The sequence below is a fragment of the Perognathus longimembris genome, chromosome 11, assembly GCF_023159225.1.
Source record: "Perognathus longimembris pacificus isolate PPM17 chromosome 11, ASM2315922v1, whole genome shotgun sequence".
NCBI lineage: Eukaryota > Metazoa > Chordata > Mammalia > Rodentia > Heteromyidae > Perognathus > Perognathus longimembris.
The window spans coordinates 59,709,070-59,736,680 of NC_063171.1; the positions used below are offsets into that span (position 1 = coordinate 59,709,070).

Here is a 27,611-nt window from a genome sequence, read left to right on the forward strand (position 1 = left end):
TCAAACTCTCAATTCTTCTTCCTCAAGCCTCCAGAGTGTCAGTATTACAGGCACGTGCCACCGCTCCTCACCTAGAGCAATACTTTAACATTGAACATGGAGAACACAGTTAAGGACAAAGCACTGAAGTCAGGAGATTCCTTTCTCTTTCTGGCTGAATGATATTAGCCTTATACAACTCTCATCTATAAGCTGGAGATGGGGTTATATCACAGTGCTATGACAAATACGTTAATCCACTTAGTATGTGCTATGATTACACATTTCGGTCTCTTCAAAATTCACATTACAATGCAGGAGTATTAACAGAGCCGATTTAGGAGGCAATGAGGTCATGAGGGCCCCACTCTGAAAAATGAAATGCATTATAAGAGGAATAGGTAAGAACCCTCAAGAAAGTGCCATCTCTGAGGGCTGAGCCCTCACCAGACACAAGATCTGCTGGGACCCTGGCCTTGGAGGTCACATTCTCCAGAACTGTGACAATACATTTCTGCTGCTTATCAATCACCTAAGGTATTTTGTTATCACAGCGAGAATAGACTAAGACGATGTTTACCACAGTGTCTGAAACCTACAGTATGCAGTAATTTTCAGCTTCTATTCATATGAGCCCTGCTGACAGCCCTCTCAGATAAGATCGGCTCATTCATTCATTCAAGTGTGTGAATGAGTGAATGGGACACAAACACCCATTACCCTGACCTATGGAGCAGCCTTGCAGCCTGGCATGGAAGACAAGTAGTGCCCAACTTCTGAGTGTGCAGAGCACTCACGGACCTTAGGGTTACTGGCTTCCTAAATATGCTGGAGAGGCAGACACTGCTCTCCGGGGAGGCTTAAAGTCCATCTCAAAGGCCTGAAGTTGCAAAGTCCAGTCACCAGAAGTCTGGCTACCTTCTGATGAGGGGGCAGGGAGACGTAACCTCTGCAGGTTAGGCAGACTCAAACTGACAGAAAGTGGAGAGGCCAACAAGCCAAGTCACGAGCCACTGGAGGAGGAGCTGGGCCTGATCCAGAGGTGGTGGGAGCTACTCAAAGAGGAGCAGAGGAAGGACGTGCAGAGAAGCAGCGGCAGAGCGAAAGGGACAAACAGAGTAAGCCTGGCAGGTGAGTAGAGATAAAATCAGTGGAGCCTGGCAGTGGGCTCCTTGCCCTTCATCTGGCCCTCTGTGCCCTTGGCACAAGCCACCAAAACATTAACACCCCCCCCCCATCAATCCTGTGGATGTGGAAATAAACAGAGGGTTTTCACAACTCTGTTTCCTTCTCAGAGAATAGCAGCCCTTAGAGCCATGAAAGAAGCTGGACAGGTCAGTGAGCTCACACTTTCCAAAGAAGACCAGAAGCCATCATTTGTACATTGTCTTAAAACCAGATTGTTTATTGGTACACACACACCCACACTCACACCCACATACACTCATACATCCACTCCTGGTGCACTGAGCCAATACAGTACTGAGAAGGGACCTGGTGAGACACAGAAGGCTGACAACGAGGACTTGGGTCACTGGTAACTCTCCAAAGGAAAAAACAGATCGGCTATGAGGCAAGGGGTATACCAAGACAACTGCCTTCCATCCCTGGGCAGACTCCCCTTCTCCGTCACCTCCTGCAATCCTTCTCAAGGGCCCTGAATGTACCTGCTCCCCCAGCGGCTGCCTAATGGACGAGACCAACCACGACAAGGTGACACTGTGAGGACAGACGGAAGGGCTGACTCTCCCACACAGACCCTGAAGAGACAAGACTCCTGAAGGAGTGCGGTGCTCGACGCCATCAATCTTAAGGCTCTGGGCTATCTCCATAACTACGGAACCCATTACCTAGAAGTGGGGGCGAGGGGTTGTGTAGTCTTCTAATTCCTCCTCTGAGCAGTAACTCCTCCTTCCCCATTCCCAGCAGGGCAGAAACAATGAGGGAGAACCAGGACAGGTGGCTGCCTGCCCAGCCCAGGTGCCAGCCCACGAGTCAAGCTCTGCTCTACTGAGAAGCAGCACGAAGGCCTAAGCCCTGGCCCTGCCCCACACTCCATCACTCCTTCAGGCCAGGTCCATTATCCCACCTGTGTGCCTCACTCTGCTCTAAACCAAGTAGTTGAGGGGGCAGCCCGCTGCTCTAGCCACCTGTAAGATGGCGCTACACAGCCCCTCTCCAGCATACATAACCCAGGTGTTGTCCCTCTCCTCTCGCCTAGGTGAAGCCCTAGTCCCATCAACTCACCCTGAATTGATGGCCCCAACACTTTCAGGCACAATGGGTGATGAAGAGAGATTTCTTAGCAATAAAATTCCTCCCAAACCAGGACCCAAATCCCCTCTGTCCCAGTTCCCTCCTGCTAGGGAAAGCACTACAATGATGGAATCTCTGGGAGAAACAGTCCAGGCACATCTAAAGAACCCTGAAGGAGGACTGGATGATTTGGGGACAGGCACCACGAGTGACAGCCTTCACCAACACAGAATTTCCCCAGTGTGACTCACTGAAAGGGAAGCCATGTTCTTCCTGGACAGTTGGAGGAAGGAAGTTCCGTACTGCCTTTTCCCCAAACCTGATTGCAGGGTCAGTGTGTATTCAGCCTACCCATCAGGCTGGTCCTCAGAGGGCTGGGACCACGGAAGAAGGGAGGCACAGAAGGACAGCAAAGGGAAGGGGGCTGGGCTGGTCAGCAGTGCAAGTCCCACTGCTCTTCCCTGGCAGGATCACTCTGTGTCCTTGGGGCTTGCGCTAAAATTCCCAGTGTCCTTTGGGCTTATGGCTACCAGAGTCCGTCAGTTCTCCCCCTAGCTTTCCTGGCTACCCCTCTCATCAGATAGAGGGCTGGGAGGTTCCTGTCTGGGATTTGGCTCAAGCCAGGCCCCAGAGGTTCTCCCTCAGTGTGTCCCCCCACCCCCAGTCCTCCTTCTGGGTCTCACCATCCTGGTGGAACAGCGGACAACGGGGTCTTGTGCAGCCATCCTAATGCCCGAGCACATCCTAGAAGCAGGAGCTTCAAGTTGTGATGGGTTGGGAGAGGGGGCGATATGATGCTGGAGATCCCAAACCAACTGTGAGACTGTGGGGCACAGCCAGCGTGGACGGGGACCTGGAGGCAGAACAGGAGGGCAAGCCAGTCTGAGGTGCCCCCTTGTTGGAGGGGCCAGCTCGGGCCTTGGCCCAGGGTGGGTGCTGGTCCTGGTGGAGGGCACAGTCCAGACCAGGCTAGGTCCAGAGGAGGGAGCTCCATCCCACAGAATCCCAAGCACCGAGCACAGGTGACCCGGGCACCTCCAGGACACGAGGAGACCCAGGCCACATCCACAAGAGAGTAGAAAGGACACGCGGTGGGACTAGGGGTAGTGGGATGCCTGGGGCGGGGGTGGATGATAATTCTGAGATCCAGAACGTCTGGACAGTCACAGAAGGACGAGTCACGGGCGGCGTGGAAGAAGGGGAGCGAGCAGGAGGGGCCGGGGCGGGCAGAGCCTGGGAATCCGGGGGAGGATGCCAGGCAGCCCGGGCTGTGGCTAGTCCCGGAAGGCGGAGAGCATGTGTCCGTAGAGATAGTGGGAGCGAGCTGGGAAAGAAGAGACAGAGGCAGGCGTGAGCGGGGATCCCCCACCCCGCAGGGCCAGGCGCAAGGCCTCCTTAGCATGCTCCCTAGCGCAGGGCGCACCAAGCCACGGCCCCCCGGGAAGGGGGCAGCGAGCAGCGCGGGCGGGCGGAGCTGCAGCCGCAGGCAGGGCGGGGCGGGGCGGGGCAGAGCTGAGCCAGGCAGGGCTGGGCCGGGCAAAGCGAGGGGGGGGGGTGGGGTCAGGCAGAGCCGGCTGGGCTGGTGGGGCGGGGCCGGGCCAGGCGTGTGCCACGAGGGCCAGCCGCTGGCTGGGCAGCTGCGCCCCAGGCCGGGCCCACTTACCCCGAGCCGGGGGCGCACCCCCGTCGGACCCGGGGCGGGAGGGTGGGGGTCAGCAGGAATAGGTCCGAACCGTGGAGGTCTCCAGTCTCTGCGCCCCGGCTGGCCCGGCTGGGGGCGGGGGTGGGGGGAAGTTGGCAGCGCAGGAGAACACAGAGCCGGGTTAGTGCGCGCGCGCCCGCCCGTCCGTCCGGTGGCCTCGACCCGGAGCCCCGCGTGGCCGGCCCCGCAGCGCGCCCCCCGCCCCCACCACGCACAGCCGCGCGTCCCGCTCCCCCGCCGGCCCGCCGCCGCCACCGTGCAGGACAGAGCCTCGCCGCCCCCCTCCCTCCCCACTCACCTTCGGGCAGGATCTTCTTGGGCGGGGCGGGCGGGGGCTGCAGGGGACCCAGCGTGGACACGCGGAAGCCCGCCGGGAGGGTCTCGGCGGAGGTGCCCAGCATGCCCCCGCTGTGGTGGTCCCGCGGCCGGAAGCGTTTCCTCCAAGACGGGGCGCGGCGGAACACTTTGTCTTCCCCCTGCACCATGGGGCACACTCAGGGCCTGGGGCGCACTCAGACGTGGGCACACTCAGGACCTGAGGCGACCTGGAACTGCCAGCCCTGCCCGGGCTCTAGGGCTACCACACCCGACCCTTAGGAAAGAAGGGAGCCAGGTCCAGAGCTTGTCGCCCTCGGTTCTTCCTCTGTACAGCGGATCGCAAGTGCGGAGGGAACTCCTGGAGCCCGTGGTGGCTCTGAGACCGTCACCAGCAGTGAGCTCAGCTTCCCTGCATACCCCCCAACGTTCCCAAACTGAATCTGGGGTGCCCACAGATCTTTCTAGGCATTTCCCTTTTCAGCCTCCCCTTGGGAAGAGGCTCCCCCGGCACGGACAGCAGCTCTTCTAGGCATAGATAGAAGCCAAGGCTTCCCTGGGCCAACACAGGGGTGGCCACCGGGTACCCTGGGACAGCACTCAGGACTCAGAACATCCCCTCTCCGCTCAGCCACAGGAGGGGCAAGCTAAGCGACCTCTCTGACTTCAGTTTCCTCTTGTATGTCTGCCCCATCTACTTCCCAGACTACCTACCCCAATGGGGTTCTACCTGGTACCCCACAGTAGTGATGGACCAGGAGAAAGATCAATCAGAGATACTCCTCCAGAGGACAAGATGGGCACTGCCAATGGGCATCCAGGACCACGACCTTATAGAAAACCCCACCCATAGAGCCATAGCCACCCTGATCCAGCCAGCACCCTTCCGCCCCATGTCCTCAGAACGGCAAGGGTCCAGGTGAGGCTGAGTGGTACCAGAAGTAATAGTAGCATTACTCCTTGTTTTCACCTCAAAAACCCTTCTATCTCCGACCCTTAGGATTTGTTGCCTGTGCCTTGTGGCACCCAAATGCTCCCAGAAGCATTTTGACACAGACTTATGATAGAGGGTTCCGTTCATATTTCTTTCCAGCCCTCCCCCCCCACCTCCACCTCTTTTTCTCTCTCTTCCTCCATCTCAAATTCTATGATCCACGGGGGCGGAAACCATGATCTTTTCTGTTCAAACCAATGAATCCCTAAGCTGAGTCTGGGAATACCACAGGCATTCAATAATTACCTGTTCAATGAAAAGACTGGCATTTGGCTCCTGTGTAGGAATTCCATCCTTGGCCTTTAGCCTCCCCTTAATCTAGCCCTGTCTCCCTCCTTCACCTTCACAACCACCTTCAGCCAACCTCAAAGACTGGCTTCTTCTATATCCTCAAGTTCCCTAAGAGGCGCATGTTCTTTCTGCTCCTCATTTCCCTTGAGTGATCTCCATGAAGAGGGAGACCGGGTTGCAGCCTTAGAAAAGAAATGGCGAAGTCATTACAAGACTTCAGCTTCATGCTCTGCAGGCAGACTCCTTGGATGCCACCTTCTCGCTAGTCCATCCCTTTTACCAGCTCTCCCTATTCTCACCACCAGGCTTCTACTTTAAGTTTCCTGCAAGAACCAGACCTCTCTCACCCCATATCTAGATGCAGCCCTGAAACCTCACTGTACTACCAGATGGTATCCCTCAGCTCCACTCAACAGCTCCATCCAGGAGGCAGCAGGAAAGAGCTCTAGAAGCAGACATGCATCTGCTCCCATCTTGCCCTGTAGTGTACCAGCTCTGTGACAGAGGTAAGGTGCTTCTTTGACCTTCCAGTCTCATCTGAAAGATGCCAATAATAACCTCCATAGATGACAATCAGCACAAAATGAAACAGCTGTTACCACCGAGCCACCATGCCCAGGTCATCCCTGACAGAGGAGGACTTCATAGAAGAATATTGTGAGGATTGAAGCAATAGATAGCTTTCTAAGTTAGAAAGCACTACACTAATATATATGGAAGTCATTTTTCTGATGACAAAGAAAGCTAAGACTGCCAGTGTGTATACATGTAGTGGTAGGGTCAGCGTTGCAGGAGTATGGGCGGGGGGGATTAAAGGGTCTGAGAAGGGGCCTGCCAGGGGAACCAAAGTGCCTCCCACTTATAAGAATGTACATGCACGCACACACATACATATATACATGCATACACATGTGTATGCAAACACACATCCCCAACTTTAAAGTACCTCTGTGAAAACACACCTTCCAAAATGCTGTGTAGTGCTGGGAATGTGGCCTAGTGGCAAGAGTGCTTGCCTTGTATACATGAAACCCTGGGTTCAATTCCCCAGCACCACATATATAGAAAAGGGCCAGAAGTGGCGCTGTGGCTCAAGTGGCAGAGTGCTAGCCTTGAGCAAGAAGAAGCCAGGGACAGTGCTCAGGCCCTGAGTTCAAGCCCCAGGACTGGCAACAAAAACAGAACCAAACAAAAAATACTGTGTATTCTCTAGTGTATCCTGCCTTCGGAGGCAGAGTGGTCTTCTACAAAGGTGGTTTTTAGTCTTGTTAAACCCAACTAAGAAACAATGATCTGTCTGAAGATGAAGAAGCTAAAAATAAACAGAGCCTGGGCTCTTTTTTAACATGCTTGGAGCCAGACTAGCTAAGGCAAACGTGTCCAGTGAGGGCAGGCAAGTAATTAGAGAGGAGGAAGGCAGAGGTGGCAGCCAGGCTGTAGTCCTGGGGAGCAGGTGAACTCAGGTAGGTATTTCCACAGAAATACTTAGGGCTTAAGGTGTCAGGGTCTGCCATGAACTCGAGAGGGAGGCTTGAAGAAGAAAGGCCTAAGACTGTATCTGCAGCGACAGGGAGAGGACAGCCTTAATGTGGTACGACAACAGAGAGAAGGTGAAGCCAGGGAGCTGGAATGATGAGGCCTGAACTGTGCATCTAATGCTGTCAGGCTGCACTGAGGAGCAGAGGGCAGGACTGTCACTCGGCACCTCTACCCTCAGATACAACAGGATGGAGCCACAGGCTGCAACCTCACACAGCTGGTGGAGATGTGGCTGAGACCCCAATGATATGGCCTCTAGGGAAGACTTCTGATCCTGCATAGTTAAGAGGGCTAGACCCTGGGCTGGGGATATAGCCTAGTGGTAAGAGTGCTTGCCTCGTATACATGAAGCCCTGGGTTCGATTCCCCAGCACCACATATACAGAAAACGGCCAGAAGTGGCGCTGTGGCTCAAGTGGCAGAGTGCTAGCCTTGAGCAAAAAAAGAAGCCAGGGACAGTGCTCAGGCCCTGAGTACAAGCCCCAGGACCGGCCAAAAAAAAAAAAGACGGATGGACCCTGGAGCTAGAAGATACTTGAAGTGTAACATATAGAGAACTTCCATTTTTACGCCAGAAAGGAGTTATATAGAATTCACAGTCACTGCTGCCCAAAGACAAGCTCAGCTAAGCCTGGCCAGCTTCCCTGACTTCTGAACCATCCCATGCCTCGGGCTCCCCTCCCGGAGGCAAGCTCACCAACTGTCAGCCAGGGTAGGCAGAACTCATCAACCTCAGTCCAACCAACTGAATCCCCAGGTCCCTGGATTCGCAGCCAGGTACTCACGTCATCCAGCTTCCGGTCTGTGCCCAAGGCCAAAAGGTTATTGAACTCTCTTTCCATCACCTGGCGGGCCTGTGGGGCCACAAGCAAGAGAGAGAAAGGGCAGGGCTGTGGTTAATGATCTTTCTGCCATCTTCTACCTGTTTCCTGGGGTCCAAGAGCTGAGATGGGGCAGGAGCTTAGTGCGTTTGTCTGTTCAAAGCCTCACACACTTTCCTGAGGCCCTTGTCAAGCAAACCACTAACAGTGTGGGGGGGTGGGGGAGATGTCATTTAGCAAAAAAAAAAAAAAAAAGTCACAGACCACATGAGTGGACAGGCTTTACCTACTGGACAAAACCCACATTTTGTTCATAAAGGGAAAATTATACATGACTTCTTTGGGGGGGGGGGCTCTTACTAGGCCTCTCAGAAATTAACTCATTAAGAAAATTGCCAGGGGGGCTGGGGATATAGCCTAGTGGCAAGAGTGCTTGCCTCCTACACATGAAGCTCTCAGTTCGATTCCCCAGCACCACACATACAGAAAACGACCAGAAGCGGCGCTGTGGCTCAAGTGGCAGAGTGCTAGCCTTGAGCGGGAAGAAGCCAGGGACAGTGCTCAGGCCCTGAGTCCAAGCCCCAGGACTGGCAAAAAAAAAAAAAAAGAAAGAAAATTGCCAGGGGGGAGGGGGGAATGACGGAGGAGGTAACAAACAGTACAAGAAATGTACCCAAGGCCTAACGTATGAAACTGTAACCTCTCTGTACATCACTTTGACAATAAATAAGAAAAAAATCATAAAAAATAAAGATTAAAAAAAAGAAAATTGTCAAAAGCAAACTTTCTGCTACCACTGTTTTCTGGGGGGTGGCAATGGATATTGAACCCAACGCAAGCACTCTACCACTTGAGCCACCCCATAACTCCCAGATAATTTTGATCATTTTAGGGCACCAGTGGCTCACACCTGTAATCCTAGCTACTCAGAAGGCTGAGATCTGAGGATCACAGTTCAATTCAGCCTGGGCAGACAAGTCTGAAAGACTCTTATCTCCAATTAGTTAGCAAAAATCTGGAGCTGGAAGAATAGCTCAAGTGGTAGAGCCAGCCTTGAGCGGAAAGAGTATAATGCTCTGAGTTCAAATCACACACACACACACACACACACACACACACACACACACACACACACGTGAAGAATTCCATACTGGGTTGGATACTACTTCCCCAAATAGCTAAATGAATAAAGTCAGGAAAATAAGAAAGACTAGGAAGAGAGGGATAAGTATTTCTGATACAATTTAAAGAACTATCACTACCCACAAAACCAGAATGAATTTTGAGATGGAAAATAAAGGAAAGAGTAAAAAAGCTCATTTCTAGTTGGGCCCATTTTCAGTTCTATAGGTTAATCTTCATCAGTGTTGGGAGCACAGCTTTCACAAATGTTCTGAAAAGAAAAGTTGAGTTAATTTTCAAGTATCTAAAGTGCTACTCCTCTGCACAGCCAAAAGTAGAGAGCTAGCAGCTTGAGAAACAGAGCAGGAACATGGCAAAGAGCTGAGGTGAGCAAGGGCAGACAATCGCACCCAGATAGAGATCGAAGCTGTTCCTGGAAAAGGAATCCATGCTTTGTTTTGGCTGGCTAGAAAGGGTTACTGCAGAGACCCTATAGTACACAGTGACGCTGTGTGCTGCCATTGTCCCAGAGACCAACACAGCACCCAGGAGACGCACTGCCCTAACCCCCATCAAGTCAAAACGTGTCTGCTCCCAGAATAGCCCACAGAGCCTGGCTGGCTGAATTTCAAAAGCATTCTGACAGCTGCAAACAGTCCAGACAAGGGCAGCTAAAATGATCAGGGACATGGACAAGTCTATATGAGGAAGACTAAAAGAATTAAGACCACTCTGTCTGGAAAGACAAAGGCCTGGGCCTAGAAGCAATATAATCAGAGTTTACGAAATTCACAGTTTGTACAAAAGGTGAGAACTGGTCAAATACAAACATCCTTACCACCAGGAGGAAGCTGTTCCTTCCCCAAGGAGAGCCTGATGGGCATATTTAGGACAAATAAAATCAGGAAGTACTTTGCACAATTGTTAGGAATTGTTAGAGTCCATTACCCACAGGAAGTTAGAAAAGCCAAAAGTATAAATAGGTTCAAGAGAATTTATATGTATTTGTGGATGACAGCTCCATCGTAAATATGGAATGTAATTTAAGGAGATGTCTAATCTTTTTGGACTGTTGACGGGCAGACGGAGCTCTAGGGTGGAAAGGCTCTGGGCTGTGCTCTCTGGTATATTTAGGTTTCTGACACCTGGAGGCCCAGGAGCAGATCCCTTGGGTGACAGGCAAGGGAGCTATGGGCCTCAGGGCTCGCTCTCTTCTCAACCTCCATGAAGAAGGTTGAGGAGCAAGAAGACACCAAGTCTCAAGTATGAAAGGCACCAGGAGGACCTGCAAGTACCCACAGCAAAGTGGGGACAGACCCCGGTGTCTCTGCCTGTAAAGAACACGTGCCCTAGGGGCCTTGGCCATGCACAGGGGCCACACCTGGACATTTGAGGACATCACAGTCCCCTTTGGGACAGGCTCCAGAAAAGCTCCCACTAAACACACAGACAAACCCCTAGGCCTGTGCACACATGCATGAGAGAGACAGATTGACAGGTTGCCCACCTGGGTGTTCTGCGTGGGAATCTGGAGGACCAAGGCCAGTGTGTTGTGGTCAAAGTTCTCATCCAGGGCCAGCAAGGCGCCATGAACACCACTCTCATGCAGGTTTCCCGCATAATCCCGAAGCCCGATAGACTGGACCCAATGAACAACCTGGTCGTTGGTCCAGACCAGCACGTCTGAAGGACAGGGAAGGAAGGAGCAAAAACCAAGGCAACAGGTTTGTCCCTGACCCCTGCAGGGACAGAGGTCAATCTCCCTAGACCTGGAGCCCAGTCACCTGCTCTCCAACTCCCACCACTTCCCCAACCCCCACATCTTCCTTCTGCCTTCTTGAATCCTAGCATCTCCATAACCAGCCCCACCTCATCCCATTCCTGCTGGTCCGCAGGACTCAGGAAAGGGTCCATAATTGTCTGGTTACTGGCCTCAGCCCGGAGCAAAGGCTATCACAGCTGACCAGGCACAGACTGTGGTCCTTTCCTCAGACCGGAAGTCCCCGGAACAGCTGGGCTATATCTTCTCTCTCAGAATCAAAGCTCTCCCGGGGCTCAGAATGTCCACTCGGTCCAAGGGAGAGCCTTAGAGGGGGGTAGGCGGCACTGCCCTTTTCTACGGAGGCCCCGGCAGGCCAAAGCAGCTTACCCTTGATCTCGTGCTGACTCTCCTCCCGCCTCTTCTCCAACTCCTTCCGGTCATAATTTAGCCTCTTCAGACACATGATGCCATACTGAAGGCTGGTTCTGCAGGCACAAGCCCCCTGAGCCTGAGCCACCACAGCAGGGCCCTGTTCCTGCCCACTTGCCCCACACCCCAGGGCAGCCACAGCAGGTCCAAACCCATCTCCTCCAGCACGGAGGTCCCCAGCCCCCTCACACACCTCCTGCTGGGGCTTGCACAATTATTTTTCTCCTACTTGCTCATCAGCTTTAAAACCTGTACAGTCACTAGCCATGCCTCACACTCCCAATCTTCTTTACCTCGGTATGATTTTCTTTTTCACAGCAGTAGCTATTTAACATACTGGATAGTTATTCTTCTTAACTGTCTTACCAAGTCAGAATGGAAGCTCCATGAGGGCAGGGGACTTACAACTCACCTTACAACTCTAGCACATAAGGAGATACTCTGGGAATGTTCAATGAATTAAATGGGATAATTCACATAAATGACTAGGAGTGCTTAAAGAGTACCAGGTCATAGTAAGCACTAGATCACTAAGACAGACTGAGGACTCGATTCTGTGTGCTAGAAGGGACATCAGAGCTGCTAGTTTAAGCTGTTAGCTTCTCCTAAAGCAAGAGCCACCCTAACACACCTTGCAGAGCAGTTGCTCAGCCAGTCCCCAGATACCTCCAGTGACTCCCCCTTCCCAAGGCAGCTTGTCCCACCCCAGGTCCCTAGGGCTTTTGTTAAACTTGCAGCAAGTCTGTCTTTCAGCTGTTCCCTGTTTTTCCATCCATGGTGGGACAGAAAGTCCTCTCCAACACCAACTGCTTTTTATTTGGGTGGGGGGCAGTCCTGGGGCTTGAACTCTGGGCCTATGCTCTATCCCTGAGCTTATATGCTCAAGGCTAGAACTCTACCACTTGAACTACAGCCCCACTTCTCGCTTTTTTTTGCTAATTGGAGAAAAGAGCCTCACAGACTTTTCTGCCAGGGCTGGCTCCAAACTGTGATCTTCAGATCTCAGCCTCCTAAGTAGCTGGGGTTACGGGCATGAGCCACTGGTGCCTGCACCAGCTGCTTTGGACTCTATTACTGAGGCTTTGCGTGTGGGATTAAATTATGCAGACTATGCCCTTCTGATCTCCCCATAGTTCTATCCGGAAGTCCTTCTGTCCCAAAGTCATATCTCAGAGACACCACTTTCAAACCACACATTTATGCTTGAGCAGCTGGACGAGGCTTTGGCTACCACGAGGGGGTGTGAAGCGTTCTTAAATATCCCTTCCTTGCCTTAAAAAAGGATGAGTTAGTAGAATTAACACATTCATGAAACCTAAGTGAAATAAAAGCAGATCGTGCACAGCTGGGGAGAGAGGATGTGGAGATGCTTCAGAAGTCCGAAGCACTGGACAACAGAGATGATCTAGAAGCAGAGCGTGTGGCAAGCTGGCTTCCCTCCCAGAGGGGGCTGAGCCCAGGGATGACAAGTGGGATAACTCCCACATCCCCCTGAGGCTGGCCTCCTCCACAGCCTAGGCCCATTCCAGCCCAGCAAGAGACTCACCCTTCTCCCCAGCCCTATCAATCCAGGAGGATACCACAGGTGCAGCTGGGCCTGGCAGCCTCCCTCCCACAGATGGTGAGGGGGGCAGAGGAGGAGAGAGGCCAGAGGCTTCCTGCTCCAGTCAGCCCTCACAAGTTGAGCTGGGGTCAGGGCAAGGGTCTCTGCACGTGGTGGTCATAGCACTGGACTTGAGTCTGCACACTTGATTCCACCTACACATGGATTACCACTCCTTCCTACGCCTAGTGCAGACACTACGTAGATCCCCTCCTGAGTTGCATTTCTACAGCACACGAGCAGGAGGACAGCTACAAAGCCCTAGGGAACCTTGGAAGGCCACAAACCCTTAACCCCACTCAAGGCAAAAGACCTGGCTTAAATAGCAACAGGGGCTACTTGAGTCTGGATACCGTGGAGGATTTTCAAAAACTGTCAACTACTAGAAGCATTACCACCCGCCATTCTCTCCAAGTTAAACACTTGCTGGGAAGTAGGCTGGAAGGGCTGGAGGAGCCGGTGAAAGCCACCCATCCAGCAGGCTGCTTAAACTGCTAGCTAGAGTGCTGACAGAGCTTCGGGTTTGTAAGCTAGGCCAGAAATCCAAAAGTCTGTTACGAACTCTCTTCTACATTTAAGTACTGGCAACAAAATTCATGATTTTTCAAGCAATATGTGGGCCAAGTTCTTCCCATAGGTTGCCAGTATACTCTGCCCACAACTCTCTGAACAGATCTCTTCAGCCAAGAGGAGAACTGGGTGACACCAACCAAAAAAGGATGTGGTCCACGGCTGATCCTAGTAGGGCCCAGGCCCAGCCACCCTTTCACTCAACCTGGAAGGAACTGAAACATCTAAATCAAAGGTCAGATTTCAGGTGCAGCCACTCAGAGGAAATGGAAAATCCAGCAAGTTCAAAAACAAGTCAAGAAATTCCAGACCTAGGAGGAAAACCCGAGAAAGGATGATGCCTGCGAGAAATGACTTTGCACATCCTAAGGGTTGGTAGTGAAAGGATCAGATCCTCCGATTGCAAAATGAGACATGAACTCAGCGAGGGAGCCTTTCACAACCAGGACACCTGTTAGCACCGGGACCAGCCATGGAAAGAGAAGAGAGGCACCTCCATTCTTGGAGACAGACCCCGCCCTGGCTCAGGCCCGGCTCACCGGTGGAAGCTGTCCACCATCTTCAGGTGGACCCGCAGGTCCTTCTTGGTGAGGTGATCCAGCATGCGCGCATCCACCAAGCACTCCATGAAATAGCTGCGGTACTGGGGAAGCCCAAGGCTGGGCAGCCATTCATTCCCAATCCACTCGTGGTTCATGTCGCCATAAGCCAGGGTCTAGAGGATGCAAAGGAGGAAGGCAATTCCATCAGGTCACAGCTGGTTAAATCTGGTTAGGAGAAGCCTTCACCCACCCTCCACCATGCAGGAGGATTCATAACTAAGAGGCCAGGAATGGTGGGTGAGGTGGGGGATTTCAAGTGGACCTTTTCAGGATCTCAAAAGTCTTGGGTTCCGGGGCTGGGGATATGGCCTAGTGGCAAGAGAGCTTGCTTCGTATACATGAGGCCCTGGGTTCGATTCCCCAGCACCACATATACAGAAAACGGCCAGAAGTGGCGCTGTGGCTCAAGTGGCAGAGTGCTAGCCTTGAGCAAAAAGGAAGCCAGGGACAGTGCTCAGGTCCTGAGTCCAAGACCCAGGACTGGCCAAAAAAAAAAAGTCTTGGGTTCCAGCCAGTTACCAATGGCTTATGCTGGTAGGCCTAGGTGCATAAGAGGTTGAGATCTGAGAATAGCAATTTGAAGCCAGCCCAGGCAGGGAAATCTGTTAGATTCTTATCTCCAACTAGCCAGCAAAAAGCTAGAAGTAGAGGTGTGTTTCAAGTGGTAGATAGAGTGCTAGCCTTGAGCAAAAAACAGTTCCCAGGCCCTGAGTTCAAGCCCCAGGACCAGCACACATACACACACGTAAGACTGAGTTTCATTCATGCAATAATCATGTATACTATACAATAGGAGTCCCTGTCCAGGCAGCAGAGTACAAGTCCCTCCTGCAGACTCGGGAAGGCATGTGTGCTGCTGTCCAACTGTCCTGCCTCCTTGACTCTCAGCCCAACGCACAAGCTGTGTGACAGCGGGCCTGCAGAGAGGCGAGACATTAGCCCACTCTGGGAAACCACTGGCCTCACAGGCCACAGGAATGGGAAGTTTGGACTGAAGACAGAAAAAAAACCAAACCACAGATGGCCTGTGCCTGAAGAGCCAGTTTGGTTCCCCTAAGGCCTGGCATTCTGCTCCAAGAACTCTCCGGGTCCTTTGGGGCTCTCCCTGTACACAGACCCCACCTGGCTGTGAGAAGCCTGCACTGGCTCTAACATCACCTCCTGCTGCTCTCCGAACACTGTCTTTAGAAAACTATTCTTTTTTTACAGTAATCCTATACCTCCTCCATCAACCTCACCCTGCTTAATGTTTTCACTTTCAAATGTTCTCTTCTGTTACCTTTTAAAAGGTAATTGCTGATACATATAAAACTGTATGTCACATAAGCCCATTTTTAAGCATAAAAGTGACGTTTAGATTAGACAAGTATCTGAGTTAGGAACCAGAATAAGATTCTCACCCTCACATCCTACTTTCTGTGGTTCTTCCCCATGCCATTCCCTACTGCTCCTCCCAGAAGTAACCACCACAATTTCCTGTATGGCATTCTCATGCTTAAAAATACATTCTTACACATCAGGCTCAGTGGCCCATGACTGTAATCCTAGCTACTTGGGAGGTAGAGATGAAGATCATAGTTCTTTTTGCCAGACTGGGTAAAAAGTCTGTGAGACACCAATCTCAATCAATAACAGCTGGCATGGTAGCATCAACTGTTAACCTAGCTACATAGGAAATGCCAATAGGAGGATCACTGTCCAAGCTGGCCTAAGCATACATGTAAGACCTTATTTAAACAAAGGGATGGGACATGGTACAAGCAGTAGAATGCCTACCTGGCAACTGCAAGGCCCTGAGTTAAAACCCCAGTACTGCGTGTGTGTGTATGTGTGCATGCATACATATACACAATATATATACACACTTACATATACATATTACATAATGTACACATATTATATACATTTACAGTCACCAATAAGTATTCTTCTAAAGAATATATTCACTTTGCTTGTTTTTGAATTTGGCATCAAATTTTGAATGTTGTTAGTATTCGTATTTCCCTCAGATTGAGACGCTCTGCTGAAGCGTCTTACTGTGTGACTATCACTGGCCTGGCCCAGCCCACCGATGGGGTTCCTGTGAGCAGCTGCTTGACTTCATTCTTCCTCATGGCACTTGTCCAGATCCAATACTGTCCCTTTATTTGTTTGTTTTTATCCCTATCCTATTGTTACTGCTTGTTGATAGTTTCTCTTTACTTGCTTACAGCTATGGGGTGGCTTTGCTGGTTCACTTTTGTACTCAGGATATCCAGCAGACGTCCAATGCTAGGCTCTCCTCTGAGAAGGACAGGGAGAGGAGAGGACTGTAGGAATCTGAGTCTCAGCAGTCTTGAGAAAAGAGGACCCAGTGGTGCTGGCCTCAGCTGCCCTCTGGGGAAACCGGAGGGAAGAGCTAAGTGGGAATGGCCTGAGGGGGGTCAGCAGGAGGAAAGAACTGCATCCTGGCTTTGCCTGTGGGCGCACCCACACTGGGACTGGGTGGGCGCAGCTAAGGAGGGCTGTTAGAAGGACAAAGCCCTGGCCTGAGAGCTGGCTCAGTGAGCCAGGGAGTCTTACCTGGGCCCAGCTGCCTTCCTCACTGTCCTAGCAGGAACAAGCGCGGCGTGTCAGGGAAACAGGAAAGTCAAGACACCCAGCCAGTCCACCCCAAGCCCCATCCAAAGCTGGGAGAAGAGCTGTATGGGTGACTAGCAGCCAATGAGAACTGGTACCCACAGTGGTAGTGAGAGGGGAGCATAGCTGTGTGGCAAAAGACAGTGCCACACATCCCGGCAGGCCTAACTAGAAGCCAGGGAAGATGGCATGCCCACCCAGCCCTCGCTGTTCCTCTACCAGAGACCAAGTCAAGGGCAAGGCCTTTGGAGCTCAGGCCCACAAGCAGGACAACAGCCTTTGCACCCCAGGTCTTCTCCCTTGCAGTGTTCCAGGCCCCAAGATGCTTGTAACTCTGAAACAAACAGCCCCCCCACACACACACCCAAGGACAAACACACACACACACACACACACACACACACACACACACACTCAGAATATTCACAATGTCACCTCTCCCCAAAAACCCACCACCTGAGATCAGAAGCCAATCAAGGACATTAGATCTACCACCAGCCCCCAACTTCCCACACCCTCCCCTTCACACTCGAAGTGTCACCGGTCTTAGGACTAAGGACCAGACTCACTGTTTTGGTGGAAGTTGCCAGAGTTTCCATCTCTTCATGGGTGACCCAGACATTCCCTGAAGACTGGAGGCAGAGAGGAAACCTAGCTGATCCTGGAACTCCCAAACACAAGACAGAGCTCCCTTCCTGAGTCCTCCCGTGGCCCACCCCAGCTCTGCGCTGCCCAGCTCTGAGCACCTCCACAGCAGACACAGCTCCTTCATTTTGTGTCCATACTGCTTAGCCCAGTGCTGAGACACAGGCAGTGCTCATACGTGTTTCCTGGTGAACAGGAATGAACGGTGCTGAGCTGAAGCAGGGCTGATCCCAGCCACAGAGGTGAACAACTGTGATCCTCCCTTGGGAGGCCAGGGAGCTGGTCAGGTTACAGGACTGGATGGAAGTCCTAAGTGCCCTACTGCCTCGACCTTTCCAAACCTGGCAATAACAGAACCACAGAAGTCCTGTCCCAGAAACTCCCAAGGGATCTCAAATTGTCAGGGTAGGGATGAAGAAATGGAGCCTGTGGGAACTTGTGGGAGGCCAGGACTGAGGCCTGCAGGATGCTCCTAGAATGAATGCTGCATCCTCCTAATGATTGCCAGGCTAACTCTGTACATCCTTCCGTGTAGATCCCGGGCCTATTTGCCCCCTCTGTGTGTTCCCCTTTCGCTCTCACGCATAGCCTCTGGCCAGTAGGAAGTAATGCGGGAGCGAGGGCCACAGGTAAGCTCCAGACCGGGTGTGGCCGCGAGAATGCCCTCCCCCCCTATACTCGCCAAGGAGGCCGGGTACACGTGGGCATCTCGGAGTAAGCTTCAGGAGCTTCCCAAAGTTTTATTCAGGGGAGGGGTTTATTTAACAGTAATGGTGGCAGGAAGAGGAGGGACTAACTGGGTATTAACGATTGGCTGATGAACTGTCCATCACAGTGATGTCACGGACCTTCCCGCAGAGGCGGAGATCACAGTCCCCCCAGGATTGGCCCCCTGGGCTCAGGCCGGCGCCATTATGAGAGGCGGGGCTGGTTTGGGCCGACTTCTGGAAAGGGGGGAGGGGGTGGGTGGGGGATGGGGGGGAGGGGGAAGGTAGGAGTGGATAATAGCCACGCAGTCCCAGGTCTTAAAGGTATAGCCATCCCTGACATCGAGCAAGGAAAACCTTATGGGGATGGGAAGTTTAAGGGCAGAGCTCAATCTACCACATTCCCTATGGCAAGATTTTGTGGGTCCAAGGTAAGGGAGGGCACTCACAGTCCTGGAGGTGGGCGGGGCAGAGGGGCTGGTCAGTGACACCATCTCCTGGATGGCCAGCCGTAGCTTGAGCCGGTGCAGAGCATTGCTGATGCCGATCTCCCGCTGGATCTCTGTGTCCGACAGGGCAGACATGATGGCACCACTCTTGACATTGGCCCGGCAGGCTGCCACATACCAAGCAGGCATTCCGACCCAGAGCTGCAGACATGGGGCAGAGGGAGATCATTCAGCCCCTGTGCCACGGCCCGGTCCCCACTGCCAAGAACTGTGGCCATACCAAGCGAGGAGCAAAAGCTAGGCCTCGTCTGTGGTCTCAGTGAATGCAAAGCGCAGAAGCTTAGCACTATGGAGAGGACTGTCATCAAATCCTCCTCTCTCCCATTTTACAGATTTAAATCAGGCTTGAGAAGGGAAAGGAATTTTCTGGGCATCAGATGGGTGATTGGCACTTGAGGGCAGCCTATGGGAAGTCTCCTTGCCTGCAGAACACAGGGATGGGTCCTCTCATCTACACTTAGTTCCCATGAGACATCAGGAAGGAGCAGCACTTCTCCTCCAAAGTTAAGCGCTGCTTGTGCGTTGGGGGAGGGCAAATGCTTGGGCCGCCATACGTGCAATTGGCAGGGAGAAACATGATGACCAAGTGGTAGAAAACACCTCCCGCCGACCAGGGTGTCCCACCCCACACGGTCTTCCCTCAGGACCCCCTAGCAGACTCCCTCGCCCAGGCTCACCTCCAGCCAGGAGACCACGGTGGGGCCATCCCACTGGGCAAAGGGCATGCCTTTCCTGCGGGCATCTTCAAGCAGCTGGTGTCTTGTAAGAGGAAAACAGACTCATTAGTCCTTCCACCTCTCTCCCAGGCAGCTCCTACAGACCAGTGAACTGGGCTAGGTTGGGTCCTCCATGGCCCCTGCTCCCCATCCTTGGACTCTTCTCTATGCTTGACAGAATATGACACCAGGTTGGGGCGGGGGGGGGGGCAGGACAGCTTCCCAGAAGGCCCAGGGCTTTCATACTGTTTGCACACGACCTGACAAATACTGATTCCGACATTTCAATTGGCCCTGGAACCCAGGAGTCCCAAGTTACTATGCCGCCGTCCCCTTGCTTTCCTCTCCCTAGGATCATCCTAAGAACCTCCCTGCAGCTGGGCACTGGGGGGTCATGCTCTAACTCCCTGGGAGGCAGATCAAAGTTAGCACGGGCAAAAAGTACACAAGACCCTATCTTAATAGAAAGGGCTGGGTGTGGTGGTACATGCCTGTCATCCAGGCTAGAGCAGGGTGCATAAACAGAAGGATCACACCAGTAAAAAGCTACACCCTATCTCAAAAGCAGCAAAAAGCCATGTGTGTGGCTCTAGGCCAAAGCACTTGCCTAGTAAGCACAAATCACTGAGTTCAAACCCTAATACGACAAAAAAAAAAAAAAAAAAAACAACTTCCTTGCAACTCAGGACAGTTTTGATGTGCCTACGAGGACCAGGAGGACAACTTGTCTGGGGAAGAGACTTTCTGAGCTCTGGTTCCCTGAGCTCAGCCCATGACAGCTCAAGGGAAGGAAGGCAGGTGGGGCCTAGGTCCCCTGGCAGCACTTGGCTTGGGGCTCTTACTTCTTCTTTAGCCGTCGGTCCTTTTCTGCCTGGGTCCCCAGCTTGGCAGGGACCAGGGGTTCCTGAAGACTAAGCTCGGAGTCTGTCAACAGAACTGGAAGAAAAGGATAGGCATGTCAGCAGACCGCTGCTTTTCCGCCCTGGGCCTAGGCCTGGGATGCAGAGTGGAAGAAGGAAGACCCAAGCTGGTCTGAGAGGACCCCGTGTTGTTCCTGGAGCCTCTTCCTGCATCCAGGCAGTCCTGGTGTGGCACTGGGTGGCTCCTCCCTAGCCTAGATGGTATCCACAAGAACTTCAACCCTCAGGGTGTTTTCTAGCCAGATGGACCCACGCTGTCCTTCCCTAGAACCAGAGACAAGACCTGTCCCTTCTCCTAGTCAAGGTACAAAGCAAACTGAGAGCACAGATAAGTGTGGCCTACAAAGCTCGGAGAGGATTGTGCTAGCTGGGTTGGTGGAGAAGTTGGCACAAGATGTACCTCCTGGCCTCTTTCTCTGCTTCCTGGTCCAGATTTCATAGAGGAACATGCCCTGCTCTATCTTCTATTGAGGATCTCCTGAAATGCTGAGACTCTTAAATTAGAACCTGTGGCAAAAGGCAGCATCTTAAGAGTTTGCTGAAATCCTGGCCACTTCCCACAGCGCACAGGGGCAGCAGGCACAAGCATCCAGAAGCCCATCCCAGACACTGTCTTGGGTTTAGATGCTGACCAAGTGTGGGGAACAGGAGACCATAAAGTTTTTCACAAAATACCTCTGCCTCTCACCAGACCTTCCCATTTCCCCATCTGAGGCTGCTTCCAGAGCCCACCTTACCCCTGAGGCTGGGAAGGAAGACGCTCTGCTTGTTCCTAGGCACAGACTCCCAATGCCTGAGCAGAGACATTGGCCTCCCCCCTCCCTCCTCCCTCCACTAGTAGTGTTATGATTCACACCTTATTAAGGTGCAGAAGGGCAAATTATGCACTTGGTTCAAAGGTTCATTTCTTCTAGCTGATTCAGTTCCTCCTCTGTATGATTCACCAGTCTTCCCACTGCCTCTCCTCAGGGGACTTCTAACCCTCTTCCACCAGCTGAGGACACAGCCCTGACCAGCTGTCCATCCCTCTGTGTTCTCCCATCCTCTTCCTCCTCCATTCAGAGCAGACATGCTGGCAACAAAGCCCTCTCACCCACATCATCTTTCTCTTTCCAGATTAAACTCCTTCCCTGTACACACAGACCTCCTCTTGACATAGCTATTTCCTGTCTGCCATCAAGTTCTGGCTTAGATAGCAGCCTAAGGAGGAGCCCTTCCCACCAACCCCTACCACTCCACAACTGATTCCAAGCTCCTGAGGCATCTGGGCCTCTCTCCACCATTGTACTGTGTGGGAACCATCTCTTTTTTTCTCTCTCTTTTCACAAGACACTGAGCTCCTTGAACAAAGTATTGCTCCAACCCCTCATACTCTGAGGAATAGGAGTTATTCAATAAATGGCCAGATGGGGCTGGGAATATGGCCTAGTGGTAAAGTGTTCGCCTCATATACATGAAGCCCTGGGTTCGATTCCCCAGCACCACATATATAGAAAATGGCCAGAGGTGGCGCTGTGGCTCAAGAGGTAGAGTGCTAGCCTTGAGTAAAAAGAAGCCGGGGACAGTGCTCAGGCCCTGAGTCCAAGGCCCAGGACTGGCAATAAATAAATAAATAAATAGATAGATAGATAGATAGATAGATAGATAGATAGATAGATAAATGGCCAGATGACTAGATAGATGAAGGCAAGAAAAGGAGGGAGAGAAGGAAGAAGAAGAAGAAAGGAAACAAGGAAGGGATGAGGAAGGTGAACATTTATTGTGTTCCTTCCACATGCCAAACATAACCTGACCTTTATATGGCCATAGCAGTGATAAGTGCTGGCCCATGCCTAAGCACTTCCTTCAGTGCATGTCAACAAAGCCATAATTAGATGTTTCCATATTCGTAGTCCTCTAAGCCAGCTGAACCAGAGCTAAGTTCTAACCAAGATCTGACTCCTCTGAAGAAAACAGAAGTTTCTCCTGCAGGTCCTGTGCAGAACATCAGAAAGCCTTCAGAGTGGGAGTTCTGTGAATGGGAGGAGCTTCCAGAGTGGGAGGGGTTTCTGAGGTGGGAGGAGCCTTGAGAGTGGAAAGTCCCTCACGTCTTCCAGCTACACAAATCCTGAGTAAACAGCCATTGGCTACTGTCTTATGCTCCTAGGCACAGAAGCTACCACCTACAGGGCCACCTATTCCATCCCAACATAGCACTAACAAAACTGCCGTCCGTGTGAAGCTGACATCTGCCTGCTTGTTTGCCTGCCTGCACTTCTGCCAATGGCGCCTTAGAGCCACCTGTGAGTCTACTCTCTTGTTTGACTTCCCACTGCCCACCCAGCCCTCTGCTGCAATGGGGGCAGAGACCATGGCCTGTGGCTCCATCCCGACTCAGCTGGATCAGCCTCCCTTTCTCCTTCTTCCCAAACAGGCGGCCAATGGATGACTTGATGCCCTTGCGCTTGGCGCCTTTGTGCAAGGAGTCCTGGCTGCTGTTGCTGCTGCTGGGGTTGCTGCCTTGATCCTCCAAGGCACTACAGGATAGACAGGCAGGAGCCGGTGGAACAAGAAAAAACATACTTAAATTATAGCAAGAGCGATAGACGGTAGAGCTCAGGCAGAACTCAACTGTGAGCAGCGGGCTGGGGCGAGGGGGGTAGGATCAGGGAGGACATGGGAACACCCATTCCAGACGGTGTTCCAACAAGGAGCACAACAGGCAAGCACCAGGGAAGGAGGAGAAGGCCTGGGACAGAGATGAGAGAGGCGGGGCCCATTCCATACCTCTTGCCTTCTTCCTGGCTCAGGGCTGGGTGGCCAAGCTTCTCTAGCCGCAGCGTCCTGGGTGAGGAAGGAGGAGAAGTCTCACATTTTATGGTGGCTTTATCCTCTCGGTTCTCTTCCCGAGACACTGGCGACTGAACAGACAGTGGGCCGTCAGGGGATGGCGCGGGCACCGTGGGCCTGCCTACCCAGCCTGGAAGGACGAGGCAGAGGAGCGGAGAAATGCTGGCCCAAGGGCCCTGGGGAGACTGGGGGGGGTAGGGCGGGGAGTGGAAAGGGAAGGGCCTGGGAGGAGGTACCCCGCTAGTACCTGGGTCCTCAGGCAGCACTCACCAGCAGCTTCCTCCTATGCTTTCTTAAGTCACTGGGCTGGAAAAGAGAAAAACAGGGTGAGCTGGGGCTCACCCCTGGCTGCCCTCATGCCTACCCCAAGAGGAGCCCGGGGGGGACAAGAGGAGAGAGTTGGAAGCCAGGACTTACACTGGCCTGGGAGAGAAAAGAATATCAGAACTTGCCTGGAAAAGTAAGGCAAGAAGGCAAGAGAAGTGTGAGCAGTGGGGAGAGGTGTGAGAAGTGAGGTGACGGCAGGAGGGGTGTGGGCAGGGGGTGAGCTTTTGAAGCCTTGGGTGCTCATCCAAGGGAGGGTGAAGGGAGATGCTATCGAAGCCCTCCCCCGCCCTGCAGGGCACGCTAGCCGCGTAATGTAAGGTCTGTGCACCTCGTGGGATCATGCCAGGCCCAGCCAAGGGCTGCTTATCAGCTGCACAAAGACTCTCACCAGGGTCATGACCCCCATGCGATCCAGGTCCTGGGCGGCGCTGCGGGAAGTGAGCTTTGGTGTGGAGCGGCCGCTGAGTGGTGGGGATGCACTGGCCAGGGACAGGGCCGTCAGGGAGGTGGGAATGGAACCACGCTTGCGCAGCTGGGTCAGGTTTAGCGCCTCCATGCTGCCGCTGGTCACGCGTGTCTCGATTTCCTCTGCGCGCAGCTCCGTGGACTCCTTCTCTTCCTGGATCATCCTGTAAGGTGGGCAAAACCAGGCCTGGCATAGTGCAGCATGGACTCGCGGGCGGCAGCACCGGGCATTTTCCGCTCGCCACCCCAGAACCACGGGCCTGGCCAGGTGATGTTTCTGGTTGGGATGCTCAAGGCTTGTGGCTTAGAAACATCTCTCTCTCCTCAGCTGGCCTGCCTCCCAGGTAGCAGCTGGGGAAGGAGGCATTTGGTCAGTGAGACACGTGCTGGCCTCCTAGTGAACACTCCTAACCCACCCCTCACTACCTACAGGGCAGCCGGGAGCTGGGTGCTCTGCTCAGCGCCATATTTCATTTCCCATACGCCAGGTCTGCAGTGGTCAGTCAGTAGCTCCCAAATAGGTCTTGTAACCAAGCCTGACCCAGGGAGGTTTCCTTTGACCCGCGAACAAGTAAGAAAAATAATGGGTGTGCCCAGGGGGCACTCAGTGAGGAGTGTGTATATGCACATGTGCATGCACAGAGAGAGAGAGAGAGAGAGAGAGAGAGAGATTCTCCAAGACAGCTCTGAGGGTTTTAAAAATGGCCTTTCTTGAGTTGGGTGCTGGTGGCTTGCTCCTATAATCCTAGTTACTCTGGAGGTTGAGATCTGAGGATCCTGATATAGGCCAAGAAAGCCTGTGAGACTCTGATCTCCAACTAACTGCTGAAAACCCAGAAGTATGGGGGGAGGGGGAGCAAGAAGTGAAGCTGTGGTTCAAGTGGCAGCCAGCCTTGAGCACAAAAGCTCAGGGATAGCACCCAGGCTCTGAGTTCAAGCTCTAGGACAGGCACACACACACACACACACACATACACACACACACACGCACGCCTTTTGCAGAATGGTTATGATGATAAATGGTATTTATCTTTCATGTTTTACTTTGCAAAGTAAGAGGTGAGCTGTATATTACTCCGTGTCTTTCTCCGTGCATGCGTGTGTGCGTGCATATGCACACACATGTTGTTCCTATGGACATTAGCTAGATTCTCTGGTTCAGATCTCCCCTTGATCTTTTGACTAACAACAAACTCACTGAAAAAGCAGGCAAAAGTGCAGGGTTTGGCAACTTTCCCTGCTACCAACTGGTTTCTGTGTGATGCCTCCTTAGAGATGGAAGATGGCACAATGGGCTGAGTTTGAATCCTGGGTCTCCCACTTACTGTGTAGCTCTGGGTAAGTCTCTTAGCCTCTCTCGTTTTCTGTTCCCTTGTCTATAAAACAGAGACCACATTGCCTGCCTCACAGACTGGGTTAATACTGGCAGTAACATCCTCGAGCTAGTTCATGGTGGGAGCGACACTCAGTGGCTGAGTACCGGGAATACTGCTCCACCTTCCCACCCTAGGCTACTTCCCAGTGGAGACAGGGGAGGTGGAACCTGAGAATCAACTGGCCCTGCCCCTCATGGGTCGATACTGAACCTTCCCAGTGGACTCCTAGACCGGCACTCTAAGGCTGTAAGAGACAAGCCAATACGTGTGACACACACAGGCCCCACCCTCCAAGGCTCCCGAGCCCCCCACCCGATCCCAACCTGATCTCCTCGTTGATGGCGTCCAGTTGCTCCTGCAGCATCATGGCCAGGGTTTGGGCATCCGAATGGCCGCCAGGGGAGGCAATGTCCACAGCACCCACCAACCCCCCTCGTTCCTCCTCATCCACATCAGAGATCTCGGGGTCGCTGTCAAAGGCAGAGGTGGCTGTGGGGGCCAGCATCCCAGGCAGTGGTGATGGCTCCCAGTCCTGAGCAAAAAAAACAAGGTAAAGGAACAGTAGTAAGACCCCTGGATGGCTGAGGAGCAAGATGCTGGCTGCTTTTCTGAGACCGTGTTAGAAATGCAGAATCCCACTGACATTGCCAGACCTATGGATTCCGAATCTGCATTTTATCAAAATCCCCAGATGATCTGGTAGTATAGTGCATTCGAAGAGATTCTTCTATACCCCAAAGGAAGAGCTAGCAGACTGATTACGAACAGATTCCAGATTGGGTTTCGATTCTTGTCTACACTGAATAGTAGCTGGGCAGTCATGGGAAAGTTGCTTTACCTCTCTGTCCCTCATTTTATCTGTACAAAGGGGACAGTAATAGTATCTGCCTCTTAGGTAGCTGTAAGACTTAAACAAGGCATATATAGTACCCAACACAAAGCAGGTACTATTTAAAGGCTAGTGGTTTCTAGTCTAAGAAACTCCGGGAAGGTAACTAGCCAGAGACCAAGACAAGACCCAACAAGCCAGTCTATCTTATGTGCTTTTAGAGTTTCAGTACATCCAAGATGTTCTGGTTATCCTGAGAGATGGCAGTTTTTCAGAAATCATCCTACAACCTCTTCAGTAGTCAAAGGTTCATAAAAGGAACAGCATGTGCCCAGGCCAGGAAAGCAGAAGAGCAGGGAAGGAACAGAGGGGGTCAGGGACAGAGATGGGCTCTAACATGCAAGCTCGCAAGCTTCTCCTTAGGGATTTCTTCTGGATGCTCTAAGCTCCCTTGACCCTGTTGTCGTGTTCTTATAAACAAAAAGGAGTGAAGGACCAAGGGGAGGGAGAAAAAGGAGTACCTTCAGATGTCTTTTTCTTATTAGGGATTAAATTCAAGACCTCACACATGGTAGACAAGGGCTCTACCATTGAGCCAGGACTCTAGCCACTCCCTTTGAATTTTGTTTTTGAGATAAGGTCTCACTAACTTTGCCAGGACTGACAGATCTTCCTACCTCAGACTCATGAGTGCTGAGATGACAGGCATGTACCACCACACGTGGCCTCAGACTAAAGCCTAAAGACAGATGCATCTTCCCCCATCCAACTAAAAGTTCTCTCTTTCTCCATCTAAATCTTAAAAGTGTCCCCGAATACCTAGACTCAAGACGCAACAAGACTAACCATTAGGGGGCCAAGCAGGAATCTGACTTCCCCAAAAGATGGAAGTCAGCCCTCATCTTGTTTCTTATCCCTTAATCTCCATAGCCAACTCAGCAAGAAGCCACAGCTGCTCCTCAGAAACCCCCAGGTGCCATCATCCCCAGGGCCAGTTAACGTGTCATCCCTCCCTCGTCTCCCCTATAAATCACACTTTTGTTCCAGGAAGCCAGCCAATCCCATCTTACCCCTCAGCCCCCTCCACGGCCACCAGAAACACACGCCCGCACACCCAAGCACACGCGCCCACACTTTAGTGTGGCCTCAGGGGCCAGCTGGCCACCTTCCAGCCCCCACCTCTCACCCACTAGGAGGCGAGGCAAGTGGGGGTCGCAGCTGCCGCAGCTGACAATAGCCCCAACCCCAAGGCTACAGCTGTTGTTGACATGGAGGGGGAGGACAGGGGGAGGATTTGCACCACACGCCAGCCGTCTGTGCCACTGGAGCCAGGCATGCGGCCAAACTGACCCCAAACTCCTGAGGGAGGCGCACACACACACACACACACACACACACACACACACACGTCTACCCTCACCTTGGAAGACTCGTCCCTCAGTGCGGAGTAGAGTCGGTGCAGGCCTGGGGGTGCGTGGGGTGCGTGGGTGGTTGCGCTCAGGGAGAACTGCAGGTCTGCCGCACTGCCCACGTGAGACCTTCAGGGAGCAAAGACAGAACCTGAGGACTGAGCGCCCCAGCTCCCACCACTGGGTCAAATCAGTCAGGGATCTTCCACTTGGAGGAGAGGAGCCTTAACAGGACTGGGAGCTATCATGAACATGTGAAGGACTGCCATGAAAAC

At 52.6% G+C, this 27,611-nt stretch overlaps 1 protein-coding gene across 1 annotated transcript in view; it reads right to left on the minus strand.

Annotated features, from left to right (window-relative positions):
* Window positions 1–1,365: 1,365 nt before the first annotated feature.
* Window positions 1,366–27,611, minus strand: part of Ppfia4 (PTPRF interacting protein alpha 4) — a 38,561-nt gene continuing 12,315 nt past the window's right edge. Inside the window, exons 13-28 of the mRNA XM_048357342.1 lie at window positions 27,348–27,465; window positions 25,422–25,630; window positions 23,646–23,886; window positions 23,201–23,236; window positions 22,868–23,001; window positions 22,451–22,617; window positions 20,024–20,117; window positions 19,143–19,224; window positions 18,406–18,606; window positions 17,174–17,236; window positions 13,923–14,098; window positions 11,169–11,266; window positions 10,527–10,702; window positions 7,862–7,930; window positions 4,236–4,413; window positions 1,366–3,559 (exon numbers count right to left, since the gene is read on the minus strand). Of these exons, the coding sequence (XP_048213299.1) occupies window positions 3,510–3,559; window positions 4,236–4,413; window positions 7,862–7,930; window positions 10,527–10,702; window positions 11,169–11,266; window positions 13,923–14,098; window positions 17,174–17,236; window positions 18,406–18,606; window positions 19,143–19,224; window positions 20,024–20,117; window positions 22,451–22,617; window positions 22,868–23,001; window positions 23,201–23,236; window positions 23,646–23,886; window positions 25,422–25,630; window positions 27,348–27,465 (2,092 nt within the window). The 3' untranslated portion in view covers window positions 1,366–3,509. The remainder of the gene's footprint in view (window positions 3,560–4,235; window positions 4,414–7,861; window positions 7,931–10,526; window positions 10,703–11,168; window positions 11,267–13,922; window positions 14,099–17,173; window positions 17,237–18,405; window positions 18,607–19,142; window positions 19,225–20,023; window positions 20,118–22,450; window positions 22,618–22,867; window positions 23,002–23,200; window positions 23,237–23,645; window positions 23,887–25,421; window positions 25,631–27,347; window positions 27,466–27,611) is intronic.